General features: G+C 46.4%; 1 protein-coding gene across 1 annotated transcript; it reads left to right on the top strand.

Moving 5' to 3' along the window:
- The first annotated feature begins 918 nt into the window (after positions 1-918).
- Positions 919-23,705, top strand: SAMD14 (sterile alpha motif domain containing 14). The gene is made up of 9 exons (XM_054992911.1): positions 919-961; positions 8,505-8,662; positions 9,181-9,490; positions 10,794-10,881; positions 12,273-12,347; positions 17,713-17,872; positions 19,490-19,609; positions 21,283-21,438; positions 23,550-23,705. Exons 1-9 carry the CDS (start codon positions 919-921, stop codon positions 23,703-23,705), a joined length of 1,266 nt encoding a protein of 421 aa, XP_054848886.1.
- Positions 23,706-25,576: the final 1,871 nt, after the last annotated feature.

Here is a 25,576-nt window from a genome sequence, read left to right as displayed (position 1 = left end):
AGATTTGATGGAACGTTCGGAGATGCTTCCTAATGGTAAGAGAGGTTCAACAATAGAATCAGTTACCCAGCTGGGAGGCTCTCCCTTGCTGGAGGTTTTTGAGCAGAAGTTGGACAGCCACTTACCAGGGGTGTGCTGGCTTTGGATGTCCTGCACTGAGCAGGCAACAGGACTAGACAGCCTCTAGGGCCCCTTCCATTTCTAGGCCTCTGTGACAAAGACCAGGCCTCTCTGTCAGGCCTACCCTCAACACAGAAATGGGAAAATACACTTCTGTGGAAAGCTAATGCTTCCACAGTGCAATCGGCAGCAGAGGCACACCTTTGTAAGTCCATTGAAGCCCATGGTTAGAAGGGTCGGATTAGGATCTGGGAGACCAGAGTTCGAATCCCCACTCTGCCATGGAAGCTTACTGAGTCAGCCTAACTTACCTCGTAGGGTTGTTGTGAGGATAAAATAGAGGAGAGGAGAAAGATATACACTCCTATGAGTCCCCCCTGGAGAGAAAGGAAAGAAAGGTAAACAAAAGTAATAAATTGCATTTTTGAAGATTATTGGATTAGAATCTGGAACACCCAGGTTTGAATCCTTGCTCGCTGGGTGACTTTGGGCCAGTCACACTCTGTCTAACCTACCTCACAGGGTTGTTGTGAGGGTAAAATGGAGGGGAGGAGAATGATGTAAGCCACTTTGGGTCCTCATTGGGATAAAGGCGGGGAATAAATAAAGTAAATGAATAAATCAGGATTAGGCCTTGGCGGCCTTTAAGTGGAGGAGGAGAGGAGTTGTGGGCGGGGGGGGGGTCCTCTGGGAATGAGTTCAAGAATTATTCTGCCCTGCTGTCTTGGACCTGGGTGAGAGGAACGTGTTGACTCCAGTTTCCTTTGGTCTCTCTCCCCCCCCCCCACAGATCACTTCATGATGTCTTCCTCCAAACTCCAAGACGCAGATGAGGTTTTTGGTAAGCTCCTTTTGCCTTTCTCGCCTCCCACTCCCTCCCCACTCAGTGGCTGCCACCCCAAGCAGGAGCATTCACACCTCTCTTAGGACTCTCCTTACATCCAGAAAGAAGAGATTGAACATTTCTCAAGCCACCCTCCTTGGTTTGGAAATGCCTGACTCCAGATGTTTGCTTGTGGGGAGGAAGGCATTCTGCACATGCTCCAAAGCACCAGTTCATTTCAGACTTCCTCATGAAACCATTGTTTATTTTAACAATGGTTAGCTTGTGAACCCAGGATTCATCTCACAATCACTGCAGTCTTGGTACCTCTGGACAAAGCTCTTCTCTGCAGCCAGAGAGGGTGGTGCCAGGGAATAAGCCACCCGAAGCTCCAACCACAGCTCAGATTAACTGTAATTAATACACCATGAGTTTAAATCGTGGTCTGATGAATCCTAACTAACCATGGTCAGTGGAGTAGCCCATATTCAGTTCCACATTATATGTAAATTGAGCATTTGTGAACTACTTAAGAAGTGGCTTACATTAAAACCTGGTGAAGGCTTATTTTTGTGTCATAGCAAGGCTATTAGGAAGAACCCACATTGGTTATAGGTGAGAATCCTTCTCTTTACTCATAAGATAGTTCCTTATATTGAATGAGACCAATGGTCAAACTCGTCCAATATTAACTTTTTGGGCTGACAGCACCTCTCTAAGACCTCAGACCTAGTCCTTATTTACTGGGATCTTGTTAGCCAGAGAAGCCAGGAATTGAACATGGAACCTTCAAGTTGCAAAGCAGGTGCTCTTCCACTGAGCCACAGCTCCTCTCTTATACTAATGAACAGATGAAGCTGCCTTATACTGAGTCAAGCCATTGGACTTTCACAGTCAGTTTGGTCTAATTTGACTCCCAGCAGCTCTCTATGGCCTAAAGTAGAGGTCTTTTGCTTCACTTGATCCTCTTAACTCAAAATGCAAGGGATTTAACCTGAGATCTTCTGCATGCAATGCAGATGCCCTACCACTGAGCCTGCTTCCCCCCAATGTCATATGATTCTGCTTGATACTGAGACCGTTGGTCGTTCAAGGTCAGCATTGTTTATGCTGTCTGGCATTGGCAGTCCAAGGTCTCATGTAGAGGTCTTTCACATCACCTCCTACCTGGAACCAGGGCTCATTTCGAGGAGGAACATGCAGGAACGCAGTTCCAGCAGTTCCCCAAAGAGGTCCCATGTCAGGTGGCCATGCCCACCTGACTCTCGGCCATTTTGGGCCTGTTTCAGCCTGGATTGAGGCCAAAACGGCCTGGATCAGGCCTCTGACGGGTGGTGGATCACTCTCTCACTCAGCAGCGGCCCAACCCTGACCATTTTGGGCCCCTTTTCGGCCACTTTCAGCCCTTTTCTGCCATTTTGGGCCCAATTTCAGCCCTGAATGGCCAGGATTGGGTCCAAAACAGCCAGGGCAGGTAATGTCAGGGGGTGTGGCATATGTAAATCAGTCATGCTAATGACACACTTCCAGTGATGGCAAGGGGTGTGGCATGTGCTAATGAGTTATGCTAATGAGTCCCTCGAGCTCTTTTTCTACGAAACGATTCCTGCCTGGAACCATCTGCACACAGAGTAGGTGTCCTGCCACTGAATTTCTGCACTCTCTCTGTGCTCTAAACCAGAGATGGACCATGCTGAAAAGTCACCAGGCCCCATATAATGAGCATATTTGAGCCATATGAAATGCATATCATTCTTGTGAACAGCACTCATGTTAGTGGGTCTCTTGCACACATAACCTATGATGCTATTATTCTGAAATTCATCATGAAGATTTCCTCATGCAAACACATACCCCCCCCCCAATGCAACGTGGGTACTCAGTTTGGATTTTTTTTAAGGTAGCAGTATATACACAGAGTATGAATTGTCTCTACGTTGCTGGCTACTTGGATAAAGCAAAAAAAAAAAATCCAAACCCTCAGCCATGTGTTTAGTTCTGTAAAGATTTTAATGTGGTTGGCATGATTCCCACTGCCTGCTGGGCATTTTCCATTTCTATCCTTTTGAGCTTGCAAGTTTATTTGAGGGTGGAGACGGAGGGGCGGGGGGGGTTTGAGGTGTCCATTCCAGCCGTGCTTGCTGTCTGATTTTGGGGGTGGAGGGAGGGGGTGGAGGGTGGAGACTTTTCATTAAAACCACCTGGGACCTTTCTGCACAAGATCAAAGCAAGACCCAGAACTGCTTTTCCTTTGTGTGATACTCCCCTGTCTGTTTCATATGTTAATTGCATCATATCCTGTCCATTCTACACAGTTAATAAATGGAAATCCGGCATGGTGTGGTTTAGTGTTTAGAGCACTGAGGCCAGTCACCTGCGTTCAATCTAACCTGAACTCACGTGGATCTTATGGGTTTACCGTAGAGAAAGAGAACACATGAAACTTCTTATAGGAAGATTGAGATTTTTTTTAAAAAAGATCAGATAAATAAAAGAACCACATTATATTCCCTTTTTTTAAAAAAAAAATCTAGCTAGAAAAGCATTCTGGCATAGCACAGGGTAGTATACAGTTTCTGAATATATATACTTATTTCATTTAAAAGAAATAAACCTAAGCAAAAGTTTTAGGGAGTGGTGGGGTGGTGAGGAAATAGTGTGATTATTCCAGAGCTTCAACAACTAGGGTTGTACAATAAGAGAAGAGAAAGCCACACAAGGAATTACACTCATTTTTAAATGTTTAAAATAGCACAAAATTGCACAGACATTGCAATTGGAAGGAAAATGAATTAAACATGAATTGTGGAACAAACTTACTTTCTTGCAAGAGAACAGTTATAGAGGGGGTAATTTGGAATGGAGAAATGCCCATCGGGGAAAGTGTTTCATAGACCCTTTCTCCTTTTCTTACTCTCTCTCTCTTCTCTACTCCCCACCCTTAAGAGACTTTCCATTAAAAACACATTGGGGACTCACAGACTGAATTTGGCTTCACAATGGAAAATGCAAATGGAACCTACAAATAGTATCGGGCTCATAAAGGTCTGGGAAATGTGGGCTTCAATTAAGCATACCAACAAAAAAATCACCAATACAATATCAATTTGTAATAGGACCGGAATGCATGTAATGTGCAGTTAGCCACTCAGGAGTTTGCATTCATTAAAGCAGTCTTGTATTTTAAAAAGTCGCAAACAGCTCTATCAGCTCATGCCAGATCCAGAACAAGAAACCCTACCTGTGCTATACTTTTTATTTAGGGTTGCCAGCTCTGTGTTGGGCAATTCCTGGAGATTTGAGTGGTATAACCTGGGGAGGGACCTCAGCAGAGTATAATGCCACAGCATCCACCTTCCAAATCAGGCATTTTCTCCCAGGAAACTGATCTCTGTAGTCTGGAGATCAGTTGTAATTCCAGGAGAACTCCAGGTCGTACCTGGAGGTTGGCAACTCTACTTTTATTATGACCAACCAAAATGATAAAAAACATTCTGCAAGCTTTTGTGCTCATTGAAGCTTGCCCAATGCTGGTAGTAATTTGGGTTGGCTGTAATCAAAACTTCAAAAGTATTAAGTGGCATTCATTTCTTAGCCTTGTATGAAGCCTTGGTAGGATGAAATTGGCCTCTCCATCAGCTCAAAAACATATCGCTCAATTTCAAGATCCTTCTAGGATTGTCAATTCCAGGTAGAGAAATTCCTGGAGATTTCGGGGGTGAACCCTGGGGAGGGCAGAGTTTGAGGGGGGAGGGTATAATGCCATAGAGTCCACCCTCCAAAGCAAATAAACAAAAGGGGCAAGAACCTCAAATGAACAGAAAAATTGAGGTACCATTTTGCTATCTTGGAGGAGGGGATTCGGGTAAGGAAAAAATGACATCTGTTTTGAATTTTTTCTTACACCCAATTGTCAGGAAACAGATAGCAGAGTCTCCCTAGAATAGTCAAGTCTAGGATTTTGTTTGTTTGTTTATTATATTTTTAGTCTGCCCTCCCTGCCGAGCGGGCTCAGGGTGGAGCACAACATTTTAATTTACATAAAAACACATAAAAGCAGATAAAACATTACAATAAAATTTAAAACACTACATACAATAAAAACTTCTCCTCAGATGGTGATGGAAGAGTTACTTCATTTCAAACATGGCCCATATATCCATATCTATAGATATATATAGGGTGGTGGACAGATCTTTTCAAGTCAAGTCAAGTATGGCTGGCGGGGAAACAGCCTAGCCTCCTCCATATGCCTGGCGGATCATCTCTGCCTTACAGGCCCGGTGGAAGGATAATAAATTCTGCCGGGCCCTGGATTGCCAACTCTGGCTTTGGAAACTCCTGGAAATTTGGGAGTGGCACAAGGGGAGGAGGGTATTGTGAAAAGGGAAGGAGCTGAGAAGGGCTGTGAATGATACCATCAAGTCCACCCTTCGAAGCTGCCAGTTTTCTCCATGGGAACTGATTTCTGAAGTCTGGACGGAGACCAGTTATAAAACCAAAAGAATTCTTGACAATCCTAGGCAGGTGCCTGCCCCAATTAACAACAACAACATCATTCAATTTCTATACTGCCCTTCAGGACAACTTAATGCCCACTCACAGAGGTTTACAAAGTGTGTTATTATTATTCTCACAACAATCACCCTGTGAGGTAGGCGGGGCTGAGAGAGCTCTGAGAAGCTGTGACTCACCCAAGGTCAACCCAGCTGGTTTCATGTGGAGGAGTGGGGAATCAAACTCAGTTCTCCAGATTACAGTCCTGCCGCTCTTAACCACTACACCAAATTGGTGCATCTATGAGGTTGCATTATAAGTGCTTCTTTGAGAAGGATGTGATAGTGGTTAGAGTGGGACTTGGAGACTTGGGTTCAAATTCTTACTCAGCCATAAAGCTCACTGAGTGGCCACTCACTCTGTTTTTGCCTAACATACCTTGAAGGATTGCTGTATGGATAGAATGAGGAAGGGAAAACTGAATATGCTGCCCTAAGTGGTTTTTTTAAAGGAAGAGTAGGATCAGGGCTTTTTTTCAGCTGGAATGCAGTGGAACAGAGTTCCAGAACCTCTTGAAAAGGGTCACATGGCTGGTGGCCCCGCACCCTGATCTCCAGACAGCGGGGAGTTTAGATTGCCCTCCCCTGCTGCGGATGGCAATCTAAACTCCCCTCTGTCTGGAAATCAGGAGGCTGGGCCACCAGCCATGTGACCATTTTCTCCAAGGGCAACCCACTGAGTTCCACCACCTCTTTTCCCAGAAAAAAATCCCTGGGTGGGATAGAAATGTTGTTGATAGATTGTATATGTATAGAACCAGTATGCTGTAGCAGTGAGAATGTTGTACTGGGGAAGGGTTCAGATTCCTGCCACAAGAAATCTCACCGGGCAGCCTTTAACAACTCTCTCTCTCTCTCTCTCTCTCTCTCTCTTTCTCAATGGAACTGTCTCAGAATAAAATGATGGAGTGGAGAACCACACGGACTGCCCTGAGCTTGCCAGTGGAAAAGTGGGGTTAAAATGTGACAGATGTGTTAATCTCTGAGCATGTGCTGAGAGATTAGCATGTGTTCTTTTTTCCCTCTCTATCCACACGTGACATTTGGGGAGCAAGAGCTGCTTGGCATCCATGCATTTCTCCTTTCCAAACATACACCTGGTGCCTTACCTTACATGTGCATTTGTGCATATATCTCCACTGTCAAATTAGCCAACCTGGCCTCCTAATATTTCATGCCCTCCGATATTGATGTTTCCTGCTTTCTACTCTTTGTTTCTCTGTGTAGTCAATTAAGCAGTGGCTGACTTTCAGCACCCAGGAGACTCTTGTCTACATGCACAATTGTACTCTCTCTCTCTCTCTCTCTCTCACACACACACACACACACACACACACACACACACACCACACAAATACCACTTGCAGTGCATCCAGCAAAGCCGAGCAGATTTAATTAACAATTCATGAGGTACGAATGGCTCAGGCTGTTCCGCAGTGGAGGTCCTGAGATGGCGCAGGGGTGGCAATGTGTGTGTAGAAAATGGTAGAGAGGAGGGGACCCCCGTGTAGCAATATGCCATTGTGCATGTGGCAGAGAACTGGAGTGTGCAGGTGGGAAGCAGGTTGTGTTTGCGAGAGTGTGGGAGTGAGAGAGAACGCAGCAGCTTTGTCTCAGAACAGGAATCTCTTGTGAAAAGGGCGGCGTTCACAGGCTGCACTATGTGTTCAACATTAGTGTGGCAAGTGTGGCTCAACCATTTGTTTTTATTTATTTGAAAGTCACTTTGAAGGGATATAATGAATAAGGGGGAAAGAGGCTCACCATCACCATATGCCTGATCTAAATTTACAGATACCACCCCCCCCCCCACAATGGCTTTCCCCCTGCATAATTTGAAATGTATCTTTGCAGGAGTGTGACAGAAAAATAACTGAGAGAACAAAAATATGTGTGTGAAAGTGAGGAGAGTGTGTGTGTGTGCGTGCACGTACACGTGCACGTACATCAAGCTATTTTGAGTGGGGCCTCATTCTCTGCTTCCTTTGCTCCTCCTTGGAAGGGCTGAAGGATAGGAAAATATTTCCAGTGGAGAATGTAGCTAAATCTGTCTGGGAGCTGATCCATGCATATGGCCAACCATATGGACAAATACACTTCTTGGAACAAGTTATGACGGTCTTCAAGTGGCAGTAGCCATACTGTGACTAGGAAACTGCACTGATTTGCGTCTTACCACTTTGCTTAGCAAAGTTTGAATTTTTCCTTCCCTCTAAGGAGCCTTCTTTCAATGAAAAGTGGCTCTTCCTCTGATGGAAAAGACCTTCATGTTGGAGGAAGTCTCCTTAGGTTGGAGGAAGCTTAGGGTAGCCCAGCACTGGCAAATGCCAGGAGATTTGAGAAGCAGAGCTGGGCTGGGGGAGGGGGGGAGGAAGTTCAGGAGAAAGAGATGTCACTTCTGGGTGGTGCTCTAGGAGTTTTCCTGAATCTTTATGGTAAAGACCATAGAGACTATGAGAAATTCCTAGAATGTCACTCACCATCGATGCCATTTCCCACCTTCATTTCTCCCAGTCCTCAAATCGAGAACAGATTACTCACTGCCAGCAGACAAATGGCAAACATAGGAAGGCTTCAGACCTTGCTGAGGGGATTGTTAGGCTATAGGCAACTCTGCTTGCTGTGGGAGGGGGGGACTCACATCCAATTTCTGACCAAATATTTTAAAAGAATGATGCAGAATGACTACATGTACCTCTCTTCTCTGAACACTCTCTCTGTGTCTCCTCCCCCTCTAACCCCTCATTTCACCACCTCCTTCCGCCTCTGTGACCCTGCTCCGGGGGTTTAATTTTAACCATTCATCCTCCCTGCTTCCCACCTTACCCACTTTATGTTGTCTCTCTCATCGTGTACCCTGCTTTCTGACTCCTCCCCTTGGTCCTGGCTTGCCTTTCTGCCACGTGCTCCTCCTCCTCCTTTTCTCTGTCATGGCCTCTCTCTTGCCCACCATCCCTCTGTTCCTCTTTGCCCCCCCCATTCCCGTTTCTCTCTTTCACTCCCAGATTTTAATGATGTGATTCCAGAGACCCAGAGGTTGGACAGCAGCTTGCAGAAGGCCCGAGCCCAGCTCTCAGCCAAGGGTAGGCGGCAGCGGCCCTCCCGGTCCCGTTTGAGAGACAGTGTCAGCTCCACAGAAGGAGATGACATCTTGGAGAAGAAGGTCAGTGTGCCTGGACCCAACCAATCCATCAATTGCTGCTGAGGCAATGTGTCTGTCTAGCTCCTTGTGCTTCTAGTGATCTTTGTGGCCTCCTTAGAAGCCCTGTAAAAGAAAACAGGTGATGGCTGGCCCCTCTGTAGCTTTGTATGCCACTGGTTCACATCTATTTATTTATTTATGTCCTGCTTTTCTCTCCAATGAAGACCAAAAGCAGGTTAACAACAACAACATTCACTTTATATACCACCATTCAGGACAACAATGCCACATTCAGAGTGGTTTACAAAGTGTGTTATTATTATCTTCACAACAATCACCCTGTGAGGTGATTTTTCAAAAAGAAAAAAGTGATATTTTGGCTTTTCTAAAATAAAACATAAATCCAATTTAAAATTTAAAAATACATTTTTAATATCCGTACAAGGATCAGGGCAGCAACCTTATCAGGGTGTGTTTGTGTTATCAGGATATTCTTTGAGGAGAGACACTTGTTGTTTACTTTCTGCTTTCCCCTACAGGTGGGAGATAGCTATGGAAGCCCCCTCCACCGTCTGAGATCCCCTCTTCACGGCTCTCTCCAGGCCTCCTCCCCGCTCTCCGGTTCCTCTCCATTCAGTCGTGGCACTGAGTTCTCTTTTGACACCTCAACAGTCCGGAGGACAACAGATCAGGAGGAACAGTTGTCATCGCCCCTCATCCGTTACCGGCCCCTAACCAATACCTCTTCCCAGGAAGCCTTAGGGGGCACCCCCTCCAGCTCCTCACCCAAGTCCTGCCCCAGTTCCGATAGCTCGCCCATCTATGCACGCAGGGAGAGGCACAGCGAAGGTAATCACCAGCTCATGAAGTCTGAGGACCAGGGAGTCTTGAGCCTTGCCATAAAATTGTAGCACAGATTAGATGGTTCCAAGAGACCTGTCACTTCCCTCCAGATTTGACCAGATGCTAAGGCGGTTGGGGTTTCCATGCGTTCTTCAGTTCTGTTAGGAGCGGATGCAGCTGTTATTGTGCCTGCGATGCACACAGAAGGTCTCAGGTTCAATCCCCAGCAGGTAGAGGATCAGGTAGGAGGTAGTAGGAGAGACCTCTAACTGAGAGGCTAGAAAACCGCTGCCAGAGTAGAAAATGCTGACCTTGATAAAGGTCCCTGTAGGGATATTCATGGAGGATATGCGAGTTGTCCCATTGCTGTATATGCTCCCGCATATACACATGTGTACACACATAGAGCAGCTGTCTGCAGACCTTCATGTGGAGATCTATTCCCTACCTGGATTTTGTTAATGATAGTAGAGCAGATGCAAGATACAGTGTACCTGAGTTTCAGGAACAGGATTTTAAAAATTTGGCTCTAAATTTGCCCTTGGGCCATCACATGCTCTCACCCTAACTCGCATCACAGGGTTGTTGTGAGGATAAAATGGAGAAGGGGAGAATAATATTAACTGCTTTAGGTCCCCATTGCTCTCTTGAAGACTTCTCTACATTTTTGTTTTCAAGGCTTAATTTCATCTAGGGTTTAGTGCCAGTACCTTCTTTCAACATTGGGTCATCTCTGTAGAACATGAGTGGGAGTATATGGTGCCTCTGAGTATGTGCAGAGTACCTTTCTTTACAGAGCCAGTCCCAAACTTGTGGGCTAGGAATAAGGTCCCCAGTTGCCTTCTAGTGGTGAGCAGTCTTCCAGTGGTTTGCTCCATTGCCCACCGATTGCCCGCCAATCACCTGGCAATTGTCCACTGGCAGGCAACATGGGCAAGCGTGCAGCATGTGCACTCCCGGATGGGCATGATAATATCACTTCCTCAAGTGATATCATCGAACCAGTGGCCTGCATGCTACTGCAATTCACAGGGGCAAATTTTGGCCCCAAATGGGCTGAGATGGCCTGGCACAAAGAGAGGGAGCACGCACGCTGCCAGCCCAATGACATCACTTCTGGAAGTGATATTGTTGCATCCGCTCCGGGAGCACACGCAAGGATCATACTCCTGGTAAGTACCAGATCCCCCTGCCCCTCCCAGGAGAGTGTAGGCATCTGGCAAGCCTATAGGAAGGAAGTGGCAACCTAATTTCAAAACAATCACTGGTGCGAATCCTTATTTTTTTGTTTGTCCCTCCCCTCCTCTAGATGACAGCCGGGACACAAGTCCTCCAGAGCCCGCCAGCCCCACTATTGGGCTCGACAAGAAAACCAGGAGGAAATTTCTGGATTTAGGGTGAGTTATTGAAGTTGGATATATTATAAGAAAAGGGCTGAATTCTTTCTAATGGGTTATGTTTTCCCCAGCTCTTTCCCAAAGGCATATGATCCATATGTAGAGTTGCCAGGTGTCTGTTTTTGACCTGGCAACTCTACATATTTGAGCTTGCTGTCCAGAAGATAAATTGAGAAAAGACTGGACATACAAATGTCTAGTATTTTCTAATTAAGACTTCCAAGAAAGAGGCCGTTCCAAGGGGACATAGATGGGGAGGGGAGCTCAAGGGCTGAAATAGAAAAGAAGTAGAAAATAAAGGAACACAAAAAGATATGAAATTCCTGGACTTGGCTGTGGAGTGTGGGCAAGTGAAAGGCAAACAGTAGCCAATACTAGCATTTCCATCGATCCCCACCTGGGAGGGGGAGGGGGAGATAACCCCCCCCCCAAAGCATCAGGGTGGCTTCTTCCTCTCCTTGAAAGGAGGCAGGTACTGTTTTATTGTCTGTGTGTCAAGGGTCTCCTCTGTGCTGCAAGGTGGGCAGCTAACTTTTGCTCATTTGTGTCGTGTTTTTCTCTCTTTCCCTTCTCATGTGGGCAGCTTCTTTGCCTGTCCTGCTTCACCCACCATCTCCAAGCTGATTGCTTCTTTGGGGAAAAGCTGACAGCTTCTCCTTTTCCTTTCTCTCGGCAGAAGGCAGCTGCAACAAAGAACGGGGATGGGGGCACAGTCCAAGGAAGTTCTGGGAGCAGTCATGATGAAGAACTTAAATCCCCATTGTGCCTTATAACGGTCAGCTCAATTGTGGTGACATTCTTGGCTGACTGGATGGCAGGACAGGTCAGGGGGAGGGGTTCTCTGTTCCAAAATCAGTGTGGCAGTACACCAAATCAGCTTGGAGCCAGTTTGGTATAGCAGTTAAGAGCAGCAGGACTCTAGTCTGGAGAACCGGATTTGATTTCCCACTCCTCCACTTGAAGCCAGCTGGGTGAGACATATCTCTCTCAGAGCTCTCTCAGACCCACCTACCTCACTGGGTGGTTGTTGTGAGAATAATAATAACACACATTGTAAACCACCCTGAGTGGGCATTAAGTTGTCCTGAAGGGTGGTATATAAATCAAATGTTATTATGTTATTATTATTCAGAGGGAATTTTCATCCCATTCTGCAGTGAGACAAGCATTGCCCTTCCCCACTGGGCCATTTCAGGTTGGCAAAATGGTGTGGGAGGAAGGCATAGTTACTCTCACTCCAGGCATCGTAGTCCTGACACAAATTTGGCCCTGTGCACTTGGGAATCCAGTTCCCACTAAAGAACTTGCAAGTGACAGTCCTCGTGGCAGATCTGGACCCACCACAAGAGCTATGTTCTGTAGTTTTCTACCATGTGCTTTCTGTCATTCAGAGTCACTCTCCGAAGAGCATCATCTGGGAAAAGCAGGAAAGAGAAAGGGGGCAATCGGCTGTCTATGGGCAACAGGTAAGCGATTAGAATGTCTCCAGAAAGAGGAAGAGGACAATTAGGGAGGGATCTTTCCCTTGAATGTCCAGCCTGCTCGCAGGAGTTTTATATACAGGCTCCTAGCTAAGAACTGATAGCTGTGCTGGTCCACAGAGAAATCCCAGAACTCATGTCATGCTTTTTAAAAATTAAGATCAACCAAAATATCACAAAACAGTGAGCAAGCTATTGAGTCTCCAGAATCAGGCTAGATCTCCTCTACAAAATAAAATAAGGGGAAGAGAGAAAGGAGAAAAGGATGCTTTAGAGTCTGATGGATAGCCCCCCAAAATCTGCAGTTTGTAGGGTAATAATAATGTCTTAGAATGTCTTAGGTGCTGCAGGCTTAATAGGATCGTGCTGGCTGCAAAACAGGTTTCACGTTGCATCCAAGGTTGCTGGAACAAAGAAACAAAAAGTAAAAATTTTGCAACTCTCTGCTTGTGGAACATTATGTTTCGAGCATATGAAAAGAGCCTCTCTCAGCATGGGCAGAATGCATCTCTTTCACCAGTTGGTACACATATGAAGCTGCCTTATAATGAGTGAGATCACTGGTCCATCAAGATCTGTCTTGCCTACTCAGACTAGCAGCAGCTCTCCAGGGTCTCGGGTCTTTCACATCACCTCCTGCCTGATCTTTTTAACTGGAGATGCTGAGGATTGAACCTGGGACCTTCTGCATGCAAAACAGATGCTCTACCACTGAGCCACGGCCTCTCCCCAATAAATATTTCTATATTTATATTGTCCCCTTCTTGGATACTCACCTTGACATGGTAAGTGGCTTTGAGTGTGTCAGTGAAGCTGAGAGCAACACTGCCAGGAGCGCAAGCTTGGTAAAGAGTCTAAACTCCTGGAAGAGTCACTGGAGGCGGAATGGTCAAAGCGGAGACATCAGACGAAGACGCACCCACCCCCTTCAGGAATCAATGGTCACATCAGCGGAGGAATTCTTGAAGGCCAGCTACTGGGCAGCAGCAGTAGTTGAAAGTGACACTGGTTAGTACTGTGCAGAAGGCAAGGGTAAACCACTTCTGATAATCGCTTACGTTGAAAACCCTGTGATGAGACAATCCAAAATGAAAGAAGATAGAGTGCTGGAAAACAGGACCCTCAGGTCAGATGGCACTCTGTTGGCTACTGGGGAAGAGCAGAAAATAAGTATTGAATAGTGCTGTTCTTATTGATGGGACTGGATTAAAGCTGCAAGGACGTCCAGTTGCCGATGTGAATAGATGGGAAAGGAACATCCAAAGCTGTGTGACACATGTAATGGGAACATGGAACGTGAAAAACATGAAGCCAGGTAAGCTAGAAATCATAAAAAAAGAAATGGAGTGTTTAAACTTTGCAGTCCTGGGTGTGAGTGAACTAATGTGGACCTACTCAGGACATTTTCAGTCAAAAAACTACAAAATGTTTTACTGGGGAAATGACAAACTCAAAACAAATGGTGTTGCTCTAATAGTGAGGCAAGACTAGCACAAGCAGTCGAGAGCTACAACGCAATGTCTGATCAATTAATATCAGACTTCATGGAAGGCCTATTAACATAACCTTCATTCAAGTTTATGCTCAACTACAGATGCTAAGAAGGAAGAAATCAGTCCTCTAAGTCCCACCACTGAAGGCGAGAATCAAGGTGGGTCAAGGGAAATAGAACTGTAACTGAAGCCAAAAAAGTGGAAAAAGGGAGGAGAATGGGACCTGATCCTGGCTGCCAACATGATGCGATAGTCAATTCTGCCTCAAATCTGAGCCGTTATCCTACCTGAAAGTGTTCTTAAACATGTTTTGGCACACTGAATACTGTATCTCCAGTTTTATGGATGACCATGTTCCCCTCCACGCACTCTGAACTTTTAGGGGACCTGTATCATATTGGTATCAGACTGTAGGGATCTCATTCCCCCAGTGGGGGCAGGGGATTCCCTGCTTTCACCCTCCACCCCCACTACTACTTACCTGACCAGCGGGGGTGGGGAGGTGCAGGAATGGGCCACCTGGGCATGCTCCCAGGACAGTACAATGATGTCACTTCCTGGAAGCAACATCATCAGAGGGGCATGCGTGCGAGGGGCATTCTGGGACCAGCGAAGTGGTACATACCAGCTGGGACCATAAGGGGACTTGGCAACCCTATGTCAGAGAGACAGCCAGGGTTGCCACAGGCCTCCTACTTGTAATCCTGGGGGCAAAGGGGTACCTACCTGGTGGTGGGGGCACTGCTTCTCTCTCTCTCTCTCTCTCTCATGTGTGCTCTCTGCAGGCTTCCAATGACATCACTTACAGTTTAAACCAGAATTGATGGGGTCTCTGCAGGGCCAATTTTTTAAAGAATCTGCCCAAAACATAGTTCCATTTTGCTTCATGCTTCGACCAGCCTCCCAGACAGCAGATCAACTATTGGTTTTTAGATTTTGTATACCATTACTCCATCTGTTTCCCAGAAGGCCAAAGATCCAAACTGATCACAGCTTCAGCCAGCACCATTTTATCTATCCAAATATGTCTGGCATACTGCACAGGGTGTAGACAAGAGACCTTAAAATTTTGTATGAATTCTCTCTCTTTCTCCACTTGCTTTTGTTTTGTTTTAACATCCAACTAGCTGAAGAGTTCTGCAGAACACAAAAGCTTGCACTCTGTTATTTGGGGTGGTCTTAATGAACAGTGTTACACATCTTTTTGCTTTTGAACCTCAATAATGTTCATGTGGGTTTGCTTCTAAAACAGCCTTAGAAGAGCAAGCAGCTGATCTTGATTTCCCAATTGTATCATGATATACACCTTGTGTATGTGACATTCTGTATGCGACATGTTATTCCCCAAGGATAGAAACAAATGTGGCATGGCTCTTACATAAATACTGCAAATCGCCCTATTTTACTAAATTTCCCCTATTTTTTGCTACAATAAAACATGGATTAGTGAAAAATGGGATTTCTCCTACCCCAGAATGCCAAGCTTTAATATATTTAAATGGTAGATTAGTGAATCAAAGTTTTTATTGCAGATGAAAATCTCCCACACCTCAAGTTAACTGATGAGATGGAAGCAGGCAGGCCTCACCCCGCAGGCCTCAGACTCAGACACACTGGCTGCTTTTTTCCTTCTGCCAAATCTGATGAAAGGGAATCTTCAAAGTGGGCTCTACCCATCACATCAAATTTGTATCTACAGGCCACAGACAAATAAAAGACGCGATCCTATGCTCAGTAACACCAGTCTAAATCCATGGAAATCAATGGGCTTAGACTGTAAGTCTGCAGAGGATGGCACTGAAACTATAGACCTCTTCTGATGTTCTTAGGGCTGCCGATTGGTCTGTAGAAAAATGTTCTGTCCCTTTAATAGAGGCTTAATGTGTGAAAATGGGAACTGAAGCTTTTCATGGCATGAAAGGATTTGGTTAGTCTTCCCATTTACCCATCCTGGGTGAGGACTTACCAGCCCTCACCTAAAATTTCCTATCCCTGAGGAAATGAGGAGTGGGAGAAAAAATAATCTCTGCATGACATTATATCCCCAAACTCCACCCTCTTCAGGCATGGCCCTCCAAATACAGTTGCCAGGTTCCCTGATTCCCCCAGCGGGAGATTGGGAGCCTGGCACTTACCTTACATCGTTTGTCTGTTTGTTTTTCACATGTGCACACAGCGTGCATGCACTCCCAGCTTGCACAATTACATCACTTCCAGGAACTGCCATCATCACGCAGCTCAAAGGGCAGCCTGGGAACACTACCAAGCTTACCAAGGGGATGAATTGGCCCGCTGCGGGGTACGATTTGGCCTGAAACAGGGCCACTGTGGGGTGTGATTCAGCCTGAATCGGGCCACTGTGTACGCTTCCTGGGGTGCCCCCCTCACTGGCCAAGTAGGTGGGGCCGGGGGTAGGGTAGGAGCAGGGGAGCCCCCACCCTAGGTGTGGGAATGGCATCCCTACCTCCAAATCTCCCAGCCAAGGCAGTGTTGAGAACCCTGTATTTGCTTCATGTCAAACTGTTATTAAGGAGACAGCAAGAGGGACCTGTTTAAAAGTTGGGTAACACTAGGCGTTACGTTATGGCCATGTGAACTGGAAGCCCACCAACTGCATGGGCCAGGGAGAAATATGTATCCATATGTTGCCTAGTTCACACAAGATGGCCACCACAGATTTTGGGTGCATTGAGAGGACTGCATTCTCCTGGCACCTGTGGCTGGCAGGATCCTGGCTCACAGAACGGGGCTTCTATCACGAGGAAAAGAAATTGGGATGTCTTTTATTCCAACAGCAAGAACTATAAGCAGCCCAAGGAAAATTAACACCGGTTTTTGATCTGGGTCTTCTGCAAAGTTGAAGGCTTTTTAAAAAAGAGTATTTATGGCTCTGGTGTGGTAATAGAATACGGAATATTCTTCATTCCCAGTTCCCAAATATTAAATAGGCATACCTTCTTCGAGAATGAGTGTTGTACTGTACTGCAAGTTATATGCTACAGACAGGAAGATGCTGTTGCTGCTTCTTCATCTTCATCGTCATCCATGGACACTTATACTGAATGACCATTCAGCTAAAAAAACCTCTTAGTGGGTTGGCAGCTGTGCAGTTCCCTCCCAAGACTGCAAGAGTCCCATGATTCTTATGTTTTGCAGGCCACCTGATGCATCACTGAAGAAGGCTTATTCTAGTCAATATGACTGCAGAATTTAGCCACGAATCTGTGATGCTTCCTAGGATGAAGCCATTGTAGAACAGAAAGTGAATTTTACCAGAATCTGGCATGGTTTCATTCCACCTCTGGGGGCTTCTGCAACACAGTTGGCCCTGCCTCACACACTCATGACCCTTGCATATTACCAGGCCGTGACGATAATGCCACACAGGCATGGGAGGCATCTACCTGGTGTTCAAGGCTGTAAACGCCTTAAAACCTGTTATGTGAAACTCAGGTCTTTGGACTATATTGTGGTCACCTGTACTCTCTCCAGTCTCTTGATTTAAGTATCCACAGATGAGGCCATGTTAAGAATTAGGTACATTGATATGCATTTATGAGCGTAAATGAGCTTATTTAAATTCTGTAGATATCCACTCTGTATCTGAGACAGATTCTTGAAGGGAGCTGGAAAATTTGGCTGACTTGCTATGGCGTGTGGGGGCAGGGTGTGGAATTTTGCAGCTTTTCTGGAAAGGAAATGGTTGGTTTCTTTCTGTCTCTATTATAAGCCCTCCCAGGACAGGCATCTTGTTGGTGAGAATGGTGATATACAAGTATGCCTCATCTTTATCAGGCCATTTTTGATATCAGTCTGCTAATCTCATTTTCTTGATGTTTTCTGTCCCTCTTTTCCAGGGACCTGGTTGAGGGCACCAGCCGTTCCTCTGTGTCACCTTTCATGCCTTTCTCCTGGTTCACAGACAGTGGGAAAGGCTCTGCTTCCTCGGGCAGCACTGCCTCACCCTCTTCCTCTCCAAAGAATGAGGCCTTCAGCCGCAAGAAATCTGCCTCACAGGTGGGCTGGGGAAAGGGCCAGTGGTACTTAAGAAGGGGAATTTTTTGAATGATGTCTTCAGGATACTTCAAGATCCAGTCAGGGAAAAAAAGACAGGCACAATATGGGAATCTGTCTTCTTTTCCTCCCCGGGGACAAAAAGCAGCTGGGGTGGGGGAAGGCATTTTAGTGGAGAAAATGGGGTGGGGGAAGGAGTTAAAAACCCCTTCTCCAGTCCTGAAACATTATTCTATACCCACCTTGAGTCCTTTATTGGAGAAAGGTGGGTTGAAATATCCTGAACAAATTCCTCAGGCTCAGAAATCTAATCTCCTGACTTTATCTCGATTCTGATTATTTTTACTTTCCTTGTGGTTTCCTAAACCATATGAATTGTTACTAAAGGCAAATTACCCCTAAGGTTACTTTCAGTGCAGTCATAAACCAGTTACATCTTTCTGAGTCCCTTGAAGTCAATGGCTTTCAAAGGGTGTAACTCTGCTTAGGATTGCACAGTAAACCTTACCCAAGCAAAAGAATACAGATCGGCACGCGCTCCGCCAATTTTGTTGATCCGCAGAGCGTACATCTGCAATATTATTTAAGCCAACCATGGTAAATTGGCATGACTGAATAAATCAGATCTAAGGTCTTGCAAGCAAGTCTTACAAGGCAAGCTGTTTGCTATTCACTCCCTGAGCAAAGCTTTCTAACGTATGGCTTAATTTCAAGCCCTTGGGAAACTTTTTACAGTATCCTGGTATACACTACAGCCCCATGTGTTCCCTGAACATGTGAAGAGGAAGAGCATCCATGAGCGTGCTGGCTAGAGTTGCCAAGTCTAGTTTGGGAAATTCCTGGAGATTTGGGGGTGGAGCCTGAGGAGGGCGGGGTTTGGGGAGGGGAGGGACCTCAGCAGGGTATAATGCCGTAGAGTCCATCCTCCAAAGCAGCCATTTCCTCCAGGAGATCAGCTGTAATTCTGGGACCTCTCCAGGCCCCACCTAGAGGTTGGTAGCCCATGCACTGTCCCAGTCCCCTGCAGGAGTGATCGCATGGAGGAAGTGGCTGTGTGAACTCTTCTCCTTCCCCATGATCAGTGATGTTCAGAAACTAGCAGTGTTTGGAAAGCAGCATTGCTGAGCATGGGGATGGGGCATACCTGTGGCCCCTTCCTCCACATGGTTGTATCTTGGTGATTCTGTGGAGGCAAGGCCAGCACACTCGCGCTGTCTCTCCCTCCTCTGTCTCCCTTTCCATCCCTGAACGCAACCTGACACGAGTTTTTTTTACTCCTTAATAATGTTGCCAGTGGAAAGCTCCAAAATAAAGAACACATTGTGAGAGATGTAAGAAAATGACTAGGATATTAACAGTACACTCAATTAAAATATCCTGTCCTTGTAATGTTTTCAGTTGTGCATTAAACTTGCAAAAGAGCACAACGTGTTACTGCTAAATATGGAATAATTCCTTGTAATAAGCAGTGGAGGGGAGTTGGCAGGGTACACTTTCAAGGCAAGAGATTCGGAAGGCAAATCATTCCCGGCCAGAGAGGAGTCCCAGTACTTATTAAAGGTTTTCTTTAAAAAATCCTTTCCAACTATGGAAACTTCTCAACTACTTCTTCTTTGATAGGAATCTGCCCTCAGTGATGACTCCACTCCCCCTAGCAGCAGTCCCAAGACCTTGAGCACAGCACCTCCCGAGACCAAATGTTCCTACCCCTACCATACGTTGTCACAGTCATCTGATGAGGTGAGTCACCTGCTGGCAAGCAAAGACCTGGCTCGGCTGTGTGATTTGGCAGGTACCATTGTCCGAAGATAAAGGGATCTTTCTTTTACCCTTCCTTTACCCTTTACTGTTTTGGAAGTAACAGTGAGTTAAATCCTGTTGTCGAAGTCTTTTCCGACAACCCAGCAACATTCTTTTCTCCCTCTCCCCTTTTCTTAAAACCCACCTTGATCAAGGTTATTCACAAACAGGAACACCTCTCCTGCTTCTGTACGGCTTTCAGCTAGTGCCAAGAATGGAATTAGCCAAACAATTTGGTTTTGCATCATTTACAGAAGGCCAGGAGAGCGGGAGCTTTCCTAACCTCCTCAGGTAGGCCATTCCATGAAGTGGGGACCACAAAGAGAATGCTCCGGTATGAGCAGCTGTTGGTTTTGCCCCTGTGAAGAGTGGTATCTGCAGAAGGCCCTGTTCAGAGGAGCACAGGGCTTTTTTTCAGGGGGAACGCGGGGGAACGGAGTTCCGGAACCTCTTGAAAATGGTCACATGGCTGGTGGCCCCGCCCCCTGGTCTCCTGATAGAGGTGAGTTGAGAGCGGTGGAGAGGGCAATCTCAACTCCCCTCTGTCTGGAGATCAGGGGGCGGGGCCACCAGCCATGTGACCATTTTCTCTGAGGGCAACCCACTGAGTTCCACCACCTCCTTTCCCAGAAAAAAAGCCCTGGAAGAGCATGATCACTTCCTGGCACCTACAGCAGCTCCAGTGCCTCTTTCACTACCTCCCAATCCACTTCAATAAAAGCAGCAGGTTCTTTTCCATATCCAGCAACACTCAGTGGAATTAGCTAGATTCACCTGAACCAAACACTGCAGGAGTTGTGCTTTCCTGACATCCAAGTTCCCACCCCCACCTAGAGATGGGCACGATCCGCATTATGAACGTAAAAAACCCACGAAAATGGCGATCGCACAGTCGTGACCTGGCGGATCGTGATCGTCCACGGCCAACTATCCAGCGGTCAGGAGAGGCCTGGATCATGGCATTCGGGATCGGTTCGGGAATCCAGACACTCAGGCGCCAGCAATCTATTCCCCTGGCAACGGAGCCAGGGGAATGCCTGAGCTCTGTTTGCCCTCCTTCTGTCGCCCTGGAAACCTGAATGGAAGCCCAGCTTTCCTTGATCAGCAGGGCTTCCTTCCAACCACGGAGCAGCAAAGCAGTTACAAGTCGGGAGAAGACACCCAGGGGAGGGAGGGGGAAGGGCGTGTTCTGTAGCCATGGGCACTCCAATCTCATCCCTGCAAACCCTGATAGGCAGCTCTGACGACCAAACACAGATGGCCAAACACAAACACAGATGCTGCCGGCATCACCCACTGTTCCTGTATTGCTGGGAACAGCAGCGCACCCGTCCGTTGTGGCCTCCACAATCCACGGTTCGGGTTCGGGAACGGGAGATGTTCATTGCTGTTCGGGAATTCGGGATCGTGGTCTGCTCTGCACTGAACCACAATCCTCTGGTTCAGTATTTTTTTTGGGTTCGTGCCCATGTCTACCCCCACCCCCCCACCCCATGTTCAGCCTAGGTGCTTTGATATGCTGGCACATCCATCACAACATTCCACTGGGATCCTGATGGCTTTTCATATTGTGCAATCATCTGAGGCTCTTTTGACATTCCTTCCCCCTTTAGTTCTTGGATGAACCTCTCAGTGCAGCTTCAACGTGGAGCAGTCAGCAAGTGGGCCAGTGGCTGGAGAGCTTGAGCCTGGAGCAGTACATGGCTGAGTTTGCTGCCCAAGACGTGGATGGTCAGCAATTGCTACACCTTGATGGAGCCAAGCTGAAGGTGATTGAGGACAAGGGTGGTGTTTCCATCCTATCTGAGTCCTTGTTTTGGAAACTGCTTATGATAGTGATGCCTGACCTCATTGCTTCTGTACCATGCAAAGGGCTTGAGGACTCTTAAGTGGGGGGGGGGGGAGGAAGGGTACCAAGATCAGCCTTCTTTTAGCCACAAGTTTTCAGGAGACAATGAGGAAAAACAACACTTGCAGGAAACCATAATTAGTTGTAGGAAAAGGCATACCAGTGGTAATCTGGGGACAGTGGCTACCTAAGTGTTGCAGAGGCTTGAAGGCCAATGCCATAGTCTTATATAGCCTCTTTATCACACTTAAACCGTTTTAAGCATGATTTTGGAAAGGCAGAGATAGCAAGAAGCATACTTTGGCACAGTTGGGAGAAAGGTGAACAATGCCAAATATTCTGACAGGGTCTAGCTACACATTATGCGTTCCCCAGGAATGTCCCTGCATACTAAAGTTCCATGCGCCTCAGTAGTGGGGCCCAGTTGGAACCGGGGCCATGGTGTGCAGAGAGAAAATAGCCTTAGACCATATCCTTTGCCTAACCTGAAACAGCCTGAGTGGGTGTTATTTGCCTGTTAGGGGCTACAGGTGTTCTGATAAGCTAAAAGTTATGTTTCCACAATCCCTGGGGCTGTTTCAGGTTGGGAGATGGCACAGGAGGAAGGTCTAAACCTTCCTCCAAGTGCAGCAGTCCCAATCCAAATCGGTTCTGCACATGACTGGGAAGGGCAGAAATTCAGACCTGGTGACATCACGGGGGGAATTAATATGTAGTTAAGTTGTGAAACACTGAACTTCAACCAGCAGGGTAGGATCCTATAACTGGGCTCTGTCATGATCTAAAGTTGCATGGCATTTTGGGGTTTGGTCATTTAGGAATTTTTCTTTCTAAAGGAGTTGGAGAGAGAGAAATTATAGGGAAAGGGCATGGCAAAGGAGAAAACCAAAGGGAGAGGAAGAGAACAAAATGCAGTTTTAAAAATCCTAAGAAATGTGTTTCATGTTGAAAATTGAAGATTATTGTTCTAAAGCGCCCACAGAATGTAAAGATGTTCTGTTACTTATTATATACAAGTAGGGTTGCCAGATTCCTATACCTTCCCATCAGGAAGTGATGTTGTCGCGCCCCCTTGTTCCCGGGGTGCCTGCCAGTGGAAAGCAATCTCTGAGCAGCCCAAAACCTCCCACCAGTGACCAGTCACCAGCGGGCAAGAAAGAAACCACCAGGAGATTGCTCGCCATTGTCGGGCACTGAGACAAGGAACTAAGATGGAGATCTCAAGGGAGGGAGAGAAGGATGGGGCCAAGGGAATTCCACTCTGGGACTGAAGCCCAAGCAAAGACCTGAATGTTATTTGCCTTTGAGTGACAGAGGGATCCCTGCTGTCTGAACAGTCTATCTGAATATGGATACCTGTGAGCAGGGCTTTTTTTCAGCTGGAACATGGTGGAATGGAGTTCCAGAACCTCTTGAAAATGGTCACATGGCTGGTGGCCCCGCCCCCTGATCTCCAGACAGAGGGGAGTTTAGATTGCCCTCTGCACCGTAGTGTGGAGGGCAATCTCAACTCCCCTCTGTCGGGAGATCTGGGGGCGGGGCCACCAGCCATGTGACCATTTTCTCCGAGGGCAACCCACTGAGTTCCACCACCTCTTTTCCCAGAAAAAAAGCCCTGCCTGTGAGGCTGATAATCAAGAAGGCCTAGAGAAATGGATGGTCTTAGCCCCGCAGGGGCTCTCTGACTGGGTAAACAGTCTTCTGAATATGCAATTTATTTATTTGATTTTTATACTGCTTCTCTTCAGTTAAAAGCTTGAAGAGGTTCACATTAATAACCAATCTACATCAGTTAAAAAATAAAAATCCAATAAAACCCCAGAAAAGATACAGCATAATGCAAAATACATAAAACCACACTAATCCCAGCCCTAGACTATAAAACCTAACAGATGAACATAAGTAGTACAGGTCATTACAGTACCCAGCAAGTCAACTAGACCTCACATTAAAGAAGTGTTAAGGGCCAAAAGCACGCCAGAATAGCGATAATGCTGATTCTACCGTCATGTTCTTCCCTCTTGCCCCCAGGCTCTTGGAGTCAGCAATTCTCACGATCGGTCTCTTCTAAAGAGGAAGCTAAAAGAGCTGAATGCAGCAGTCGAGAAAGAGAGGAAAGCTCAGGAAAAAGTGGAGAAGCAGAAAGAAAAACAAAAGAAGAAGGAGCAGGAACAGAAGAAGAGTTAGGCAAGGGGGAATGGGGATGACTGTTTCCCAGTGCACGTGGCTTACACCCTTCCTCCCCTTGCCCCCGGAGCATCTCTGGGAGGGCTGGACCATCTGCAACCAGGAAAGGGGGCACAAGAAGCAAGCAGGGCCCTGCTGAAGGTTGCAGGTTTGGGTGGGATATACAGGGATGATGAACTTGCTGTGGGACCAAGCAGCAGTACCACTAAGGACAGCTGGATGAATGCCAAGGAAGGAGAGGGTGATGCCTCTGTAAAAGGCACCCTCTGCAGTGCCCGGGCTGTCCAACTGCATTCAAGTGGGCCAGCAAGCCGCCCTGCCTGCTGTACTGGGGGAGGGTGATAGTGGAGTGGTGTACTGACCCCGTCACTACCTTCAGATAACACCTCTTGACTTTCCTGTTGATGCAACTCCTGTACTTGATGCTGTTCATTCCGGAGGCCTAGATGTGTTCATGCTCTGTGCCAATTAGGTGTCCTGCCACACCGTCCTGTTCCTATGAGCCACTGGGGTATCATGGCTGTCTCACGGACACACATCACAAATACACACATGCACACAGATATGCATACACACCCCATCTCCCAAAATACAGCAGGATGAGAAGAGTGTGTGGTAGTCTGTACGCCATCTTCTCTCAGAATGGATTCTGCTTCAGGTCTGATTGGGTCTATCCCCCTCTACATCTCTCTATTGAGAAGTGTTCACTATGGGGTGATGAGCAGGGGGAAAGAGCGGGCTGCCCACAGCCCAGAAAGGAGGAAAAATGGTGCCCGTGAAAGCTCCAGAAGTCTGGTAATACACAATAAGACACTACAGTGGAATAAAAGCAATTCTAAATGGTTTTCAAGGTGCATGTTTTGCATTGTAGCAGGTGTGGTCAGCTTTGGCAGAACTCAAGAAGGGTTTGCGATGTACTTTCTAGTTGCCTAATTCTGACAGATTAAAAAGGATGCAAAAAAATTGTCTCTTTTTTTTGTCAGGGTTGCCTTTGATAGGACTGGGGGCAGAGGCAGCAGGATATGGCATTTTAAGGAAAAATGAGAAATAAAAAGGAAATGTTCCATGAAACATTTTACCTCACAAAAGTGGAAGAGAATGAAATACTGAAATAAGATCTTCATATATAATACACATGTATACACAAAACCTATCTATCCAATATAAAATGCATGGTAATGTTGAACATCCACATCTTTATCGTGTTTAATATCTGATGTAGGCCTGCCCTCAGGAAGCTTGCTTGTCGCCTCCTGTTCAGTGTGACTGAGGGACAAGGAAGCCACAGTGCCAGCCCAGCGAGCACATGACGACCCTAGGTAAAGAAAGGCTAGGCTGAGGTACATCACCTCAGTATAAACCGGACCTTGTTATTAGAAATATATCTCCAGTGTATTTTGACAATCTCCCTCATAAAAAGTTTCCTGCAGTATCATAAAAGTGTCCATTTAGTCCAGCATCTTGTTTCACACAGTAGCCAACTTGTTGCCTTCATGAGCCATCAAACACGGCCTAGATACAAATGCATCCCCCCCCCCCCGGACTGGTTTTCAGAGGTTTATTGTCTCTGGACATGGAGGTCCCCTTTTAGTCATCTGGTAGACAGTTATAGACTTAGCCTCCATTGAAAAGCTTTCATTGACAGGTCTCTCCTCCATGAATCAATCTCCCTTTTAAAAGCCATCTGTGCTCATGGCTGTCACCATATCCACTGGCAATAAATTCCACACACTAATTATTTTTTGAATTCCATTTTTCTGTCCTAAATCTATTGCCCATCAGTTTCACTGGGTGACCCCACTTTTGACCAACACAGCTACCTAACTACTACTTGTAAGAGGCTTGTGGGGGAGAGTACAGAAGCCGAAAAA

Source organism: Eublepharis macularius, chromosome 12 (assembly GCF_028583425.1).
Source record: "Eublepharis macularius isolate TG4126 chromosome 12, MPM_Emac_v1.0, whole genome shotgun sequence".
NCBI classification, from domain to species: domain Eukaryota; kingdom Metazoa; phylum Chordata; class Lepidosauria; order Squamata; family Eublepharidae; genus Eublepharis; species Eublepharis macularius.
This window is presented reverse-complemented; position numbering and strand designations above follow the sequence as displayed.